At 40.4% G+C, this 12,089-nt stretch overlaps 1 protein-coding gene across 1 annotated transcript in view; it reads right to left on the reverse strand.

The window, feature by feature from the left end:
- Positions 1 to 12,089, reverse strand: part of nrbp2b (nuclear receptor binding protein 2b) — a 54,036-nt gene that overhangs the window by 3,278 nt on the left and 38,669 nt on the right. The window contains exons 2-17 of the mRNA XM_049565090.1: positions 8,011 to 8,133; positions 7,176 to 7,277; positions 5,959 to 6,048; positions 5,559 to 5,599; positions 5,373 to 5,467; positions 5,253 to 5,276; positions 3,881 to 3,967; positions 3,605 to 3,660; positions 2,657 to 2,752; positions 2,250 to 2,382; positions 1,951 to 2,053; positions 1,792 to 1,842; positions 1,569 to 1,704; positions 775 to 828; positions 503 to 566; positions 41 to 96 (exon numbers count right to left, since the gene is read on the reverse strand). Coding sequence (XP_049421047.1) covers positions 41 to 96; positions 503 to 566; positions 775 to 828; positions 1,569 to 1,704; positions 1,792 to 1,842; positions 1,951 to 2,053; positions 2,250 to 2,382; positions 2,657 to 2,752; positions 3,605 to 3,660; positions 3,881 to 3,967; positions 5,253 to 5,276; positions 5,373 to 5,467; positions 5,559 to 5,599; positions 5,959 to 6,048; positions 7,176 to 7,277; positions 8,011 to 8,133 — 1,311 coding nt within the window. The remainder of the gene's footprint in view (positions 1 to 40; positions 97 to 502; positions 567 to 774; positions 829 to 1,568; positions 1,705 to 1,791; positions 1,843 to 1,950; positions 2,054 to 2,249; positions 2,383 to 2,656; positions 2,753 to 3,604; positions 3,661 to 3,880; positions 3,968 to 5,252; positions 5,277 to 5,372; positions 5,468 to 5,558; positions 5,600 to 5,958; positions 6,049 to 7,175; positions 7,278 to 8,010; positions 8,134 to 12,089) is intronic.

The following is a 12,089-nucleotide window of genomic DNA, read 5'->3' on the forward strand; positions in this document are numbered from 1 at the left end:
TGTTAATAAAAAAACAACCAAAAGAAGCTTTTATATCTACCTCATTTATGAAGGCGTAGTGAACAAGCTCACTGGCAAGGTCTTTGGAGGTGTCCGCTGAAAGATTCACATTAAATACATCGGTTACAAAAATCTGCAATAAAATGAACCTATAGAGTATGTGGTTTTTTTAAAGGAATACTGCACCTCCCAAATCACCATTTGTATATCAATAGTTTACTCTGTGTTATGTTTAATTTGTGAAGAAAACTTTGTTTATCTCGCATGACTCCACGGTGAACAAAGAATTTAAAAAACTGTGAAAATCTTTGATGAATTGAAGTCATAGGGGTCCATGTTAAACAACAGCAAAACTATATGAAAATATCCTTTTTCAAAGTTTCACACAACTTGTGCAGTGGATGCAGTAGATGTAACAATGTTTTCTTAACTTATACTTAACTTATATACCAATGGTTTTGGGGGTGAAGTATTCTTTAAGGTACAGTTGTGGTCAACTTACTTGAAAGGATGTCACAGCTAAGCTGCCTGTGAAGTTTGTCATCCATCTTCAGAAACAAAGACAGCTGAGGAGAGATCAAAAAACATTGAATTTAAATCAAACTGGATTTCTGTTTGGCCATCATAACTGAGTGAACTTACAACATAAATGCTGGTACAGAGCTAACAAAAAGACTAATACATATATACTTGATATACTTGATTGTTAAGGAGCCCAACAAGAGTTTATACTAAAATGGGCGAAGTACCTGTACAATACTGTATGTGACTCACATGAGTTTTGGTCCCTTCTTCGTTTGACTCCAAATTACAGTGCATCTGAACAACCTGCAACACCAACGGACAAAAATAGTCAGAGAGTAACAAGCACAGCGAAATGGGGACACAGCAGAAATGTCTTTGATATGTTTTGGCAGGATATCTACAGGCATCAGACATTTGGATTTGCTGCTTTGAAGACCTTCTTCAGATAATTTTTTAACCAAATCTTAGACAAATCATCTTTTTCTCATTACCCAACATTGCAAGTTAGGTAGTATATATGTGGTTGTGTGCAAAGGAAGGCTTTTTATGGGAATATGGTTATTATACTGAGTTAGGTTAGGTAGTGCAAGTATAAAGTAAAATAACAGGATTAGTTTCAGAGGTAGGTTTAAATATTTATAACATCAGACGTGGACTTTCATGCACAAGAGCTTGACTCATTTTGACAAAAAGAATTTAAAAAATGTATGGCAATTATGATGTCACAAATTTAAATTTAAGACTATTTAATGACTTATAAGGACTAATGTTTATAACATTAAATTCTAAACATTTTAAAACTTTTAGGACTATATAAACAGACATGATAATAATATTAACAACACTAACAATACGTAACCAAAAGGATGGTCTTTTCATGTGTGGAAAAACTCTAAAATCGCCTTCCTAATTCTTGACATATTGCAGAAAGTGGACAATAAGCACATTCCTCCTGCATGGACATTTTATAATCTCAGACAACTTTACTCTGTAGGCAGTCAGATTATATATTTAACACTTTTTTTTATGTTTGAAAGTCTAACCTTTCTCGTTTCTGTCTCCTGGGGCTCAGGAGTCGGCGTCTTGACCGTCTCAACGTGCTCCTGAGACAAGGAGAGAGCCCGAGGAACGGGGTGAGGCCGAGATGAGGCGAAGTTCATCAAGGGGTAAATCCCATTCCTGAAGAAGACATAATGTTACACTTCATGCTGCAGCCACTGTGTAATCTCTGATACAAAATGAGTCCAATGCTGTAGCTCTACTTACTTGACATCCTCCAGAAACTTGTCAAGTTCCAGAGGGGACACATGGGAATATCTACAGGACATGAGGAGACACACAGAAGAGCAGAGTGAGTGCTTCACCTGTCATGTCAGGAAATTCAAGACAAGAAGTCAAAGATATGTGGTGCTTGTGTGATTTTACTTGAGCTGAACTCCCTGTCTGTCTTCATGTTTGATCTCTGCCATGACAGCGTTGGGGTCAAAAGACTTGGTTTTCTCCTCCACACAGTTTTCTGGGAGCAAATCTGTCAATGCAAGACAAGCCTGTTAACTTATTTGATACAAATACATTTATTTGAGTTACTTTGAGTTCAGTTCTAAAACCTGCTTGGCAAACACTTAGAAGTCATCAAATTGATCTGCTACATGTAAATATTGCAATGTGCATTGAAAGAGGAGTCTCTGGTGTGGTGGCTCGGTGTGTGGAGGTGAGAAACTCACACTGGTTGTTGATGAGGCAGTGGGCGGCGAGCAGTTTGAGGGAGTGGACCTCGAACAAGACTCGGTGGAACAGAAGGTCGTGAGCCGTAGGACGTAGCTTGGCTTCATGACGCAAACAGGACTGGGTGAACTCCTGCAGAGAGCAGAGCCCAATACATAACTATATGACTGTACAGTATGACCCACTTTACCAAGCATTACACCGTGTTCTGGTTTTCCTGGCGTTTTATTGAAACATTCAGTCTAAAACTGTACAAAGTCTCTGCATGTGGTAGGAAACAAACCCAGAAGCAAGGTGGTGTGTGTAGGCGAGTGTTAATAGTGTGGGACAGTTTGTCTTTCTTATCTCTGTGTTTTATTGGTTGTACTGGTGCATATTTAGGACGTGAAGTATTTTTGAGACTCACTCTCATGAGAGGGTCTTCCAGAGATTGACCTGCATTGGCGATGGCCTCCTTGGACACAGCAGTATCTCCGTTGGCCTGGATCTCCAGCACTGCCATCTAGGGGTGCAAATAATCTGTTAACACAATCACATATCACAGTTTTTCTCGACTGCTAAGACATGCTTAACTGGGATCCTCTTGCAAATGTGTTTTTCATTGGTGTCACACATTTTTCACACCCTTTTTCCTAAACAGTTGACACAGATCTCATAGAAAGACCCAAAGCTCTACTGGATTAACTGTGTTAAACAAAAGGAAAACATCTATTCACAGCTGACAGACATTATTTGCATAATGATGAATCTCTGATGCACCTTTGTGAGACTATTTTGCACAATTCTTCAACCAGCGATTAGTCCTCATCATCCCATAAAAGATGCCACCTCCGTGTTGCTATTTGCAAGTGTGAATCAAAGAGGCCAGAGGCATTTAAAAATGAATAATGAATATAATGCACTAAGATGAATGAAGACAACTTTCTTAGAAAATCTATTTTTCCTTTTTTCACATTTCAACAGGGCTGTGAATTTTATCCTTTTATTGGTTTCAAAACACCTTACCAAAAGACTGCAGTTGAAAATTAGCCAGCTGGCTAGCATTTACAGAAATGTTGACTGATGTGCATCATCCTTATGATTTAAATAAAGTAAATAAAGTAAAGTAAATGTGACCCCAGGTTGTCTTGACTGACGGAAATATTTGCTATTATTGCATGCGTTCATGTTCTGCAAGTGTCAAAGCATTTTGCAAACAAGGTGTGTCACTTAGGCGACTTTTAGTTGAGGCCTGAGTGTGAATTGTATGAAATGTAACTTCTGAATCAACAAATGTGTTCATGCAAGCAAAGAACACTTGTAACCCCCATAAACACACACACAGGGGAGAGTCTTAAGGATCTATTTCTCTTACCTCTAGAGCACAGATGCCGAAGGAGAAAATGTCTATGGCATAATCATCTTCGCTAGCTAGAAACAGAAATAGAGAAGCAAAGATAAAGGAGGTCAGACAAATAGATAATTTTAAGGACACTATTATTCCATTATATCGCTACACAGCATAGAGTGATTTGCTGCTGTATTTAGTCTCCAAATGTCGCATACAGAACCTTTGAGAACAAATCACGTCAGATTTGATATAAGTCAAGCTGCAGAAAGCTGCACACACACTCTGCTCCATCACACTTACATCCATATTCTGGTGCAAAGAAATGAAGATTCCTCTGCTCATCGCGAAGTTGCCTCGCTTTACCGTGAACATTGGCATCTGGAAATACTGGTTAGAGAAAACACAAATAATTTAGATACATTAGATGAAATAAATAATATATATATGACATAAATTCAAAACATACACTCACCAGCCATTTTATTAGGTACACCTTGCTAGTACTGGGTCAGAACTACCTTTTCAATTCTTGGTGGCATAGATTCAACAAGGTGCTGGAAACATTCTTCAGAGATTTTGGTCCATATTGACATGATAGCATCGCACAGTTGCTGCAGATTTGTCGGCTGCACATCCATGATGTGAATCTCCCGTTCCACCACATCTCAAAGGTGCTCTATAGGATTGAGATCTGGTGACTGTGGAGGCCACTGGAGTACAGTGAACTCATTGTCATGTTCAAGAAACCAGTTTGAGATGATTTGAGCTTTGTGACATGGTGCGTTATCCTGCTGGAAGTAGGCATCAGAAGATGGGTACACTGTGGTCATAAAGGGATGGACACGGTCAGCAACAATACTCAGGTAGGCTGTGGTGTTTAAACCATGCTCAGTTGGTACTATGGGGCCCAAAGTGTGCCAAGAAAATATCCCCCACACCATTACACCAGCACCACCAGCCTGAACCGCTGAGACAAGGCAGGATGGATCCATGCTTTCATGTTGTTTACACCAAATTCTGACCCTACCATCTGAATGTCTGACTCATCAGACCAGGCACCATTTTTCCAATCTTCTATTGTCCAGTTTTGGTGAGCCTGTGTGAACTGTAGCCTCAGTTTCCTGTTGTTAGCTGACAGGAGTGGCACCTGGTGTGGTCTTCTGCTGCTGTAGCCCATCTGCTTCAAGGTTGGACATGTTGTTGGTTCAGAGATGGTCTTCTGCAGACCTTGGTTGTAACCAGTGGTTATTTGAGTTACTGTTGCCTTTCTATCATCTTGAACCAGTCTGGCCATTCTCCTCTGACCTCTGACATCAACAAGGCATTTTCACCCAGAGAACTGCTGCTCACTGGATATTTTCTCTTTGTCAGACCATCCTCTGTAAAACCTAGAGATGGTTGTGAGTGAAAATCCCAGTGGATCAGCAGTTTCTGAAATACTCAGACCAGACCATCTGGCACCAACAACCATGCTGCGTTCAAAGTCACTTAAATCCCCCTTTTTTTTAACATTCTGATGCTTGGTTTGAACTTCAGCAGGTTATCTTAACCATGTCTACATGACTAAATGCATTGACTAGCTGATTAACTATTTGCATTAACAAGCAGTGGAACAGGTGTACCTAATAAAGTGGCCTGTGAGTCTATCTATACTACAAAATGATCGTCTTACCATTAACAAATAGCCGATGCCACACTGTGGAAAGAAATTAAGCATAATTTAGATCTTTAGTCTGAGGTTACAATATGGGTGCTGATTGTAATAACACAAAAAGCCCTTCTGGGAGCAGACCTGAGCCGATCTTGATGAGGCCGTTGTGCTGAATGAAGATGGTGTCACATGTCAGGTTGCCATGGATTATTGGCGGGTCACAAGAGTGTAAATAACTGCCCATAAACAATAAATCACGGTCAATGTGATGGCTGTAATAATATAAATTTCACATGTTAAAATCTTGGGGTAGAAATCAATCAGTACCTGAGGGCAGAGAGAATCTGGGTGCACCATCTCTTCCAGGCCTAAGACAAAGTGTAACAGAGCAACATGAATCCTCTAAAGGCACAAACACCTCCCTCATTCTCAGGAATATATGTGAACAATACCAAATTTAACACTATCAATTCACCTTTATTGCAATTTATGGCTTTATTATAGAATGACAAACAGCAGATGAAGACGACAGAAGAGAGAAAAGAGAGGAAACACAAGAGATATGTCTGAGCAGACAGAGCCACCAGGGAGTCCTGTTAATCATTTCAAAACCTGCAGGAAATATGGATCTGAATAGTGATTGGACTGCAGTGCTCTGAGCCACCACCAGGGGCCACACTGAGCGAGCACAGCAATAGGGTACAATCTGTGACCAGAAAACACTGACCTTCACATTCATCGTCTTGTGGTTCTTCTTAGTTTTCTTCAGAAACTGCTTGAGGCTGCCTGACGACATGTATTCTGTGATGAATATAACCTGTGGGCCACACATGGAGTTGTGTTAATTCATATCCATGTCTTTCCAGACTCATTTCATATATGTAGTCAAGCAGCTCTGTCACACGATGCAACGACAGTCACGTGACCTGAAGTTCAATATCAGCGTAACCAATGAGCTGTGGGAGGACCACCAGAGGAACAGGACAGAGCACAAAGTTGTAGCCATGACAGCAGACAGTGCTTTAAATATGGATGTTGCTGCACAGAAGCTGCAAATTCTAAAACGTGGATGCTTCATACACATCTTCAGCACAGCAGTTGCCTGATATCAAACAGAACTGTCAACTTGTTACACTCCATTTCCAACTTCAGTCTGACATTACATCCACTCTAACCGATTTCTGTGGAGGAGGTGGATTTGATTTTCCCTAGATAATCACTAGAGACCAACGTATCCGCCTAAATCTAATGTTATTTTAATTTCACACCGATGGGTAGCCATGCTAGCATTATTGTTTTGCCAGGGTTTTAAGCTCAGTGTTATTGTTAGTACTCATTGGTTCTGGAGCACCGCTTCACAACAGCTTGAAAACAGCATTAGTCCACCTGTCGTGCTCATTGGATCATTTTGTAGTTTAAGAGACAGCTGTTTCATGTCACTATGCCAGAAGAATCAGTCAACTCAAACTCGAGTGGGCGGATCCAAAGGTCTGGACCTGGGCAAAACCAGCAGCACAGAAGATCTACACAATCATCACAGCTTCAAGATGGTCACCAGTTCTGTATCTGACCAAATGTCTCTCCTTCTGTTCCTGAGTTATGGCGTTGGATAATGACCAGAGAAGTACTTCTGCAGAACGTTATGATGTTACAATCTTATATTATTTTATCCTATTGGATATTTGCGTGAAAGTTTGTCATAATTAGTGTACGAATTCTTGACTTACGGCCAAAAACAGGTTCAAAATCTAATCAGTTCATCATTGAGACCAAGTGGACATTGGGGCCAAATTCGAAGAAATTGCCTTAAGGTGTTCTTCAAATACAATGATCCCGAGAATGGGACAGACAACTCGAAAACATAATGCCTCATTGTTGGTGCAGAGGCATAAAAAAAGGACAGAGGGAGAAAGAAAAACCAGAGAGGACATAAAAAAATCGTACCCTCGCCTGGCTCTCCTTCATGTCCAGCCAGTACTTGTGGAACTTGACAATGTTGGGGTGTTCGACCTGCATCAGGTTCTCAAACATCTCCTTGATCTTCTCCTGAAAAGCATAGATCAGAGGTTGTTCACATCTTCACATCACATCATAGATCAGGTAAAGTCCGTCAAAATACCATAAATGCAAAAAAAAATTAAAAAAATCACAATTTCAGACCTCTCAAATGTTCATATTTGCTGATTTTCTTGGTCATCCAGATTAATCAGCTATATATTTTTGGCTTTTGGACTCCTAGTTGGAGAAAATAGGCAGCTTTTATGTCTTCACTTAGACTTTGGGAACTTGCGATGGGCATTTTTCATTATCTTGAGATATAATCAGGCACTGATGAAAATAATCATTTAAGACTTCTAACTCAAGGTCCTGATGAGAGTTCTGCTGGTAAAACATAATACAATTTGTGAATCAGAATTTATACAAAGGTTGCCAGGGATGTAAGAAATGGTGGGGTCAGGGTGGTTAAGAATGGAAGAACATTCTCATATTGTGTACAGACATGAAATTAGAAGTGCAATTGTTCATCCATTTGTTACAAACCAGGCAAACCAGGGCAAAAGAGTAAGATATGAACATGTATTAAATACTGGTAAATCACTGAAATGTAACCCACCCATCATTTAGTTTGAAAACAGCAATAAAAATAAAATTAGGAAAGAAAAAAATAATCTAATCATTAGTTGCAGCCCTAATTACCAATTTCTAGTCACTCTAACATCACAATTAATTTTGTAAAATACTGCCTGTCTTGGCTGTAGGAAATATGAGCCACCAATACCTCCTGTGCTTTGAAGACCTTCTTGTCAGAGAAGAGCACCTCGTTCCACACCACCTCCACGCCCTCCTCTGTGTCCATGGCCAGGGAGGCACTTTCCACACCTGGGACATTACCTTGGCTCACCTGCAGGGGGCAGACAGAGACACATGTAGGACTTAGAACATTGCTCACACTACAAAGTGATTAATCTTAAAGGGGAAATTTGGAAATTTTCAATTTGAACGCTATTTTCCCATGTTTCCCAAGTGAATAATGGAAACTGCATTTGTTAGAACTGGACCAGTTTTGAGGGAGACAGCTGTAGCCACAGCAGCAAAACAGGCTGCACTATAAGCACTTGGGGCAATTGCACAGCATCAGTTTACGCCCAATAAGAATGCTTGTTTTTGCTACTGACAGGCTCAGATTGTTATTATAGGTGTTTGACAATATTATTGAAAGGGCCCAACAGAGAAATAAAATGTTTTTCTTTACCTCCAGCTTGATGTGGTCTGTTTGTTAGTGTGTGTAACAGCATCTCATTCAAGGACAAGTCTTGTTCTGAAGTTTTGCAGACCTTTTAACACTGACAGAATCAGTTAAATACTCAGCCATGACACTAAAAAATCTTTAAAATAACACTAAGTAGGGCATTAACGACTGATTTTTTTCAGGTCGACTTATCTGTCAATAAAGTCGAAGTCGAGTCGACAAGTCATTTGATGACATCATCACATTGACACGGCGGAGGAAAGTGAAGTATCTCCACACGTGATGTGTGTCTGTCAAGGCCCGAATATACTCGGGCGGAACGGACTCTGCGGAGGTCTGCGCGGATTCAAAGCGGACGTCCGCAAGCCCTGCGCGCGCAAAGCTCAGATTTTACGACCGCGCGGACTCCGCTCTGCGCACCAGTGACTGCTCGGCATGTATTTTTCACATCGCGGGGATTTTTCACGGACATTTTTACAGGAAACTACAACGCGGAAGTGCGCTCGACTATGAAAGCCCGAATGACTGGAGTCTGCTCCGCTTATAGTACGCCCGAGTATGTTCAAGGATGAAGTATCAGTGTAAGCCAATCAGAGGCAGCGATTGCATTCCATACACAAGCACAGAGAGAGAGAGAGAGGGAAAAAACACACGACTTGCCGACTCCTCCCAGGGTGTGTCGACTTGTGCCACCGACGTCGACACGTCGACAAATTGACATTTCTGTTAATGCCCTAACACTAAGCTACACTTTCTGTATGCCAACACAACAAACTCTTCCGGGCACTCTCCACTCCAGCTTTCACACACTGCAGGTGTGCTTATGGTTTTGATAACCGAGTCCCAATTCAGGCAGCCAGCATATGAGTGAGGGCCACAAACGAAAACTGCAGTTGTGAGTCGTCCACTTAAATCACTAACTATAGCTAATACAACTAGCATTAATGACAGAACGGTGCAACTAGTTGCAATGCAACCAATATCTTTTTACAAGCTGGCATCCCTAACCTGACAAACACACAGTTTGATGCAGTCTTTGAGTAGTGTTTTAAATGTAAGCTATTGAAAATTAAAGTATTAAAATGGACAGCAAATGATGCACAAAATGTTTCTGAGGGCTTCCACTGGCCTACGGGCTGCAGTTTGAGCAATGCAATAATGTATCCATTGCTGTCTTCGTGCAGCAAGTCACCTCTCATGAGATTTTAGAATGAGACTTCTCCTTAAGAAAGACTTAGTTACACACAATAAAAACAGACTGGATCAAGCTAAATGTAGAGAAATACTTCTTATTTCTCCGTGGGATTCTTTCCATAATGTTGTCAGATGCTTAGAATAATAATCCAAGCCTGACAGTAGCAATAACAAGCACTTTTAATGATAAAAATTGACCGTGGCAAATGCCAGATTGTTTACATCACAGCCTGTTTTGCTGCTGCAGCTAGACCAGTTTCAAACATTGTTTTTACTTCAGTCACTTAGACACAAAACATGAGAAAACAGGGTCCAGGTCCACTACAAAGACATAAAACCTGCATTTAACCTGTTGGCAAACACCTGCCTATTTACACAGCCACACATGGAGCACCATTAGCATTCACTCAGAGTCATGTTTGTGTTCTTGATCTGATGAATACACATCCAGCACTCATTCTAGCTCTCACAACTGATTGTACCTGTAAACTCTGTGCTTTAAAAACATGATAGCATTACAGAGCCCTTGCTAAAAACAAACAAAGCATATCTGAAATGATTAGACGCCGCCCCTGCTGTGACTATAACATCTGCTAAAAGCTCCATATAATCTATTCAGAGATCTGACAGTGGCAGCTTCATTAATAAAAAATTGAATCTACTCTCTATGAGGCTTCATTTTTATTCAAACATCGTCCAATTCAGTCTTCTATGCTTTAATGCACAAGAAGGCATCAGTGTGGATAAATGGGAGATAAATCACTATACTGTTAGCTATAACATAATGATGAAGAGTGTAGAGGGGCGACAGGATGAGCAGCAGCTTGTGCAAAGAGAGAAGAGATGGATTAGAAGGAGACAGTGCGGGGATTGTGGGATGAGGGACTTAGAGAGATGAGACATGTGCCACAAGATGGAGGAGGTGGCACTGGAGATCCAAGAATTAGAAAGAAAAAAAAAGGAAGTAGAATGGAGTGAAGAGGCAGTGGCTGGGTCTGTAATCTGGCAGACACAGACAGCCCAGGGGCTCCATGAGCGTTAATGCAACAGCGGCAAAGAGCTAAAGACTGCTCATCACAGGATATTGCTGCCTCAGTTGGGTAGACCTGATGTAACCTCCCGATGCTTTCATGCAGCAGCAGTGGTGGTGCAGTGAGTAAGTCAATTGCTAATAACTATGATGCAAAACCTTCAGTTCCTACTAATCCTGTATCATGTGATATGACTGCAGAATCAGCGTGATTTCTAAACAGTCAACATGGGAGTGCTATAAACTGCACTTCCTTTAATGGCCACTTGAGGTTGGCTCCAAAAGAGATTCACTCCCCATAGACATACATGTTAAAATACCCAACTGCATAGCAGATGTAAATATGATTGAAACCTGGTACGAAAAACAGTTTTGGTCTTTAACCTCCTGAGACCTGAGCTTTTGTTTGGTATGCATTTTTAATTTCCCCCAGCTATTTGGGTTTGATAAGTTTAAAAAAAACTATGCATTGACTTTGTGGAACTAAGCAGTTTTTGAAAGAAACAATGTCCTCATAAGGGGACGATTGGTTTATTTTTAATTGTCACAAGTGTGTATTAAAGTATAGAGCAATACAAAAAATAAACTGCAAACTATGCATAATTTGTTTAGTGTTTTGTCACTTTTAGGGGGCACTGTCCAAGGCTAAAACTGTTCAAAAGTGTTCATTTTAATGCCTGAATATGAACAAAATTGCAAATAATGCAGCATATCTAAAAGCCTTGTGATTTGTTTGTTTTGTAAGTCTGTATACATTTTCCTCGCTCAGAACTCTAGGAATGTCCTGTTTTTCAATCTCTTTGGCATTTTCAGATGTTTAGTCAAGACATAAACACCATAGAGAACACTGTGTGGGGGCACACCAGTCGAGTATTCATGAGTCCACGTGTTCAATGTCCTTTTATTGTCACAGACATTCACAGTGAAGCTGCGTCCATGTCTTCTGAAATAAAGACAGACCATTTCCTCCATTTCTGAGGAATATTGCTCCTCTAGACCTCAGAGAAAAAGTAATTTTTTTTCCATTATAAAGATCTAGGACTGTCCTTTTTGTCTGTAGGAACAGTCTGCCATACCTAATTGGTGTGAAATGCTGAGATAATGCTATAAAAAAGTCCCAGTGTCCTCAAACATGGCTTGTTACTGTTGCTAAATTGGTCAAATATGCATGTTATATCAAACTGCAAACATTATCAAGCATAAATAAACAAGTTTCAACCATAAAATTTGATCAAGTTTTGTAGCTTGTCCACTTTTGTGTCGGGATCGGCTGCAGACTGACTTGGCAGAGATGGCTGCCACCTTGTTTTTACATGGATTGATTATAGTATTGTTCTCTTACTACCACTAGATGGCATATAAAAGTGTCCACGGATGGGAACAA

The sequence above is a fragment of the Epinephelus fuscoguttatus genome, linkage group LG21, assembly GCF_011397635.1.
Source record: "Epinephelus fuscoguttatus linkage group LG21, E.fuscoguttatus.final_Chr_v1".
NCBI lineage: Eukaryota > Metazoa > Chordata > Actinopteri > Perciformes > Serranidae > Epinephelus > Epinephelus fuscoguttatus.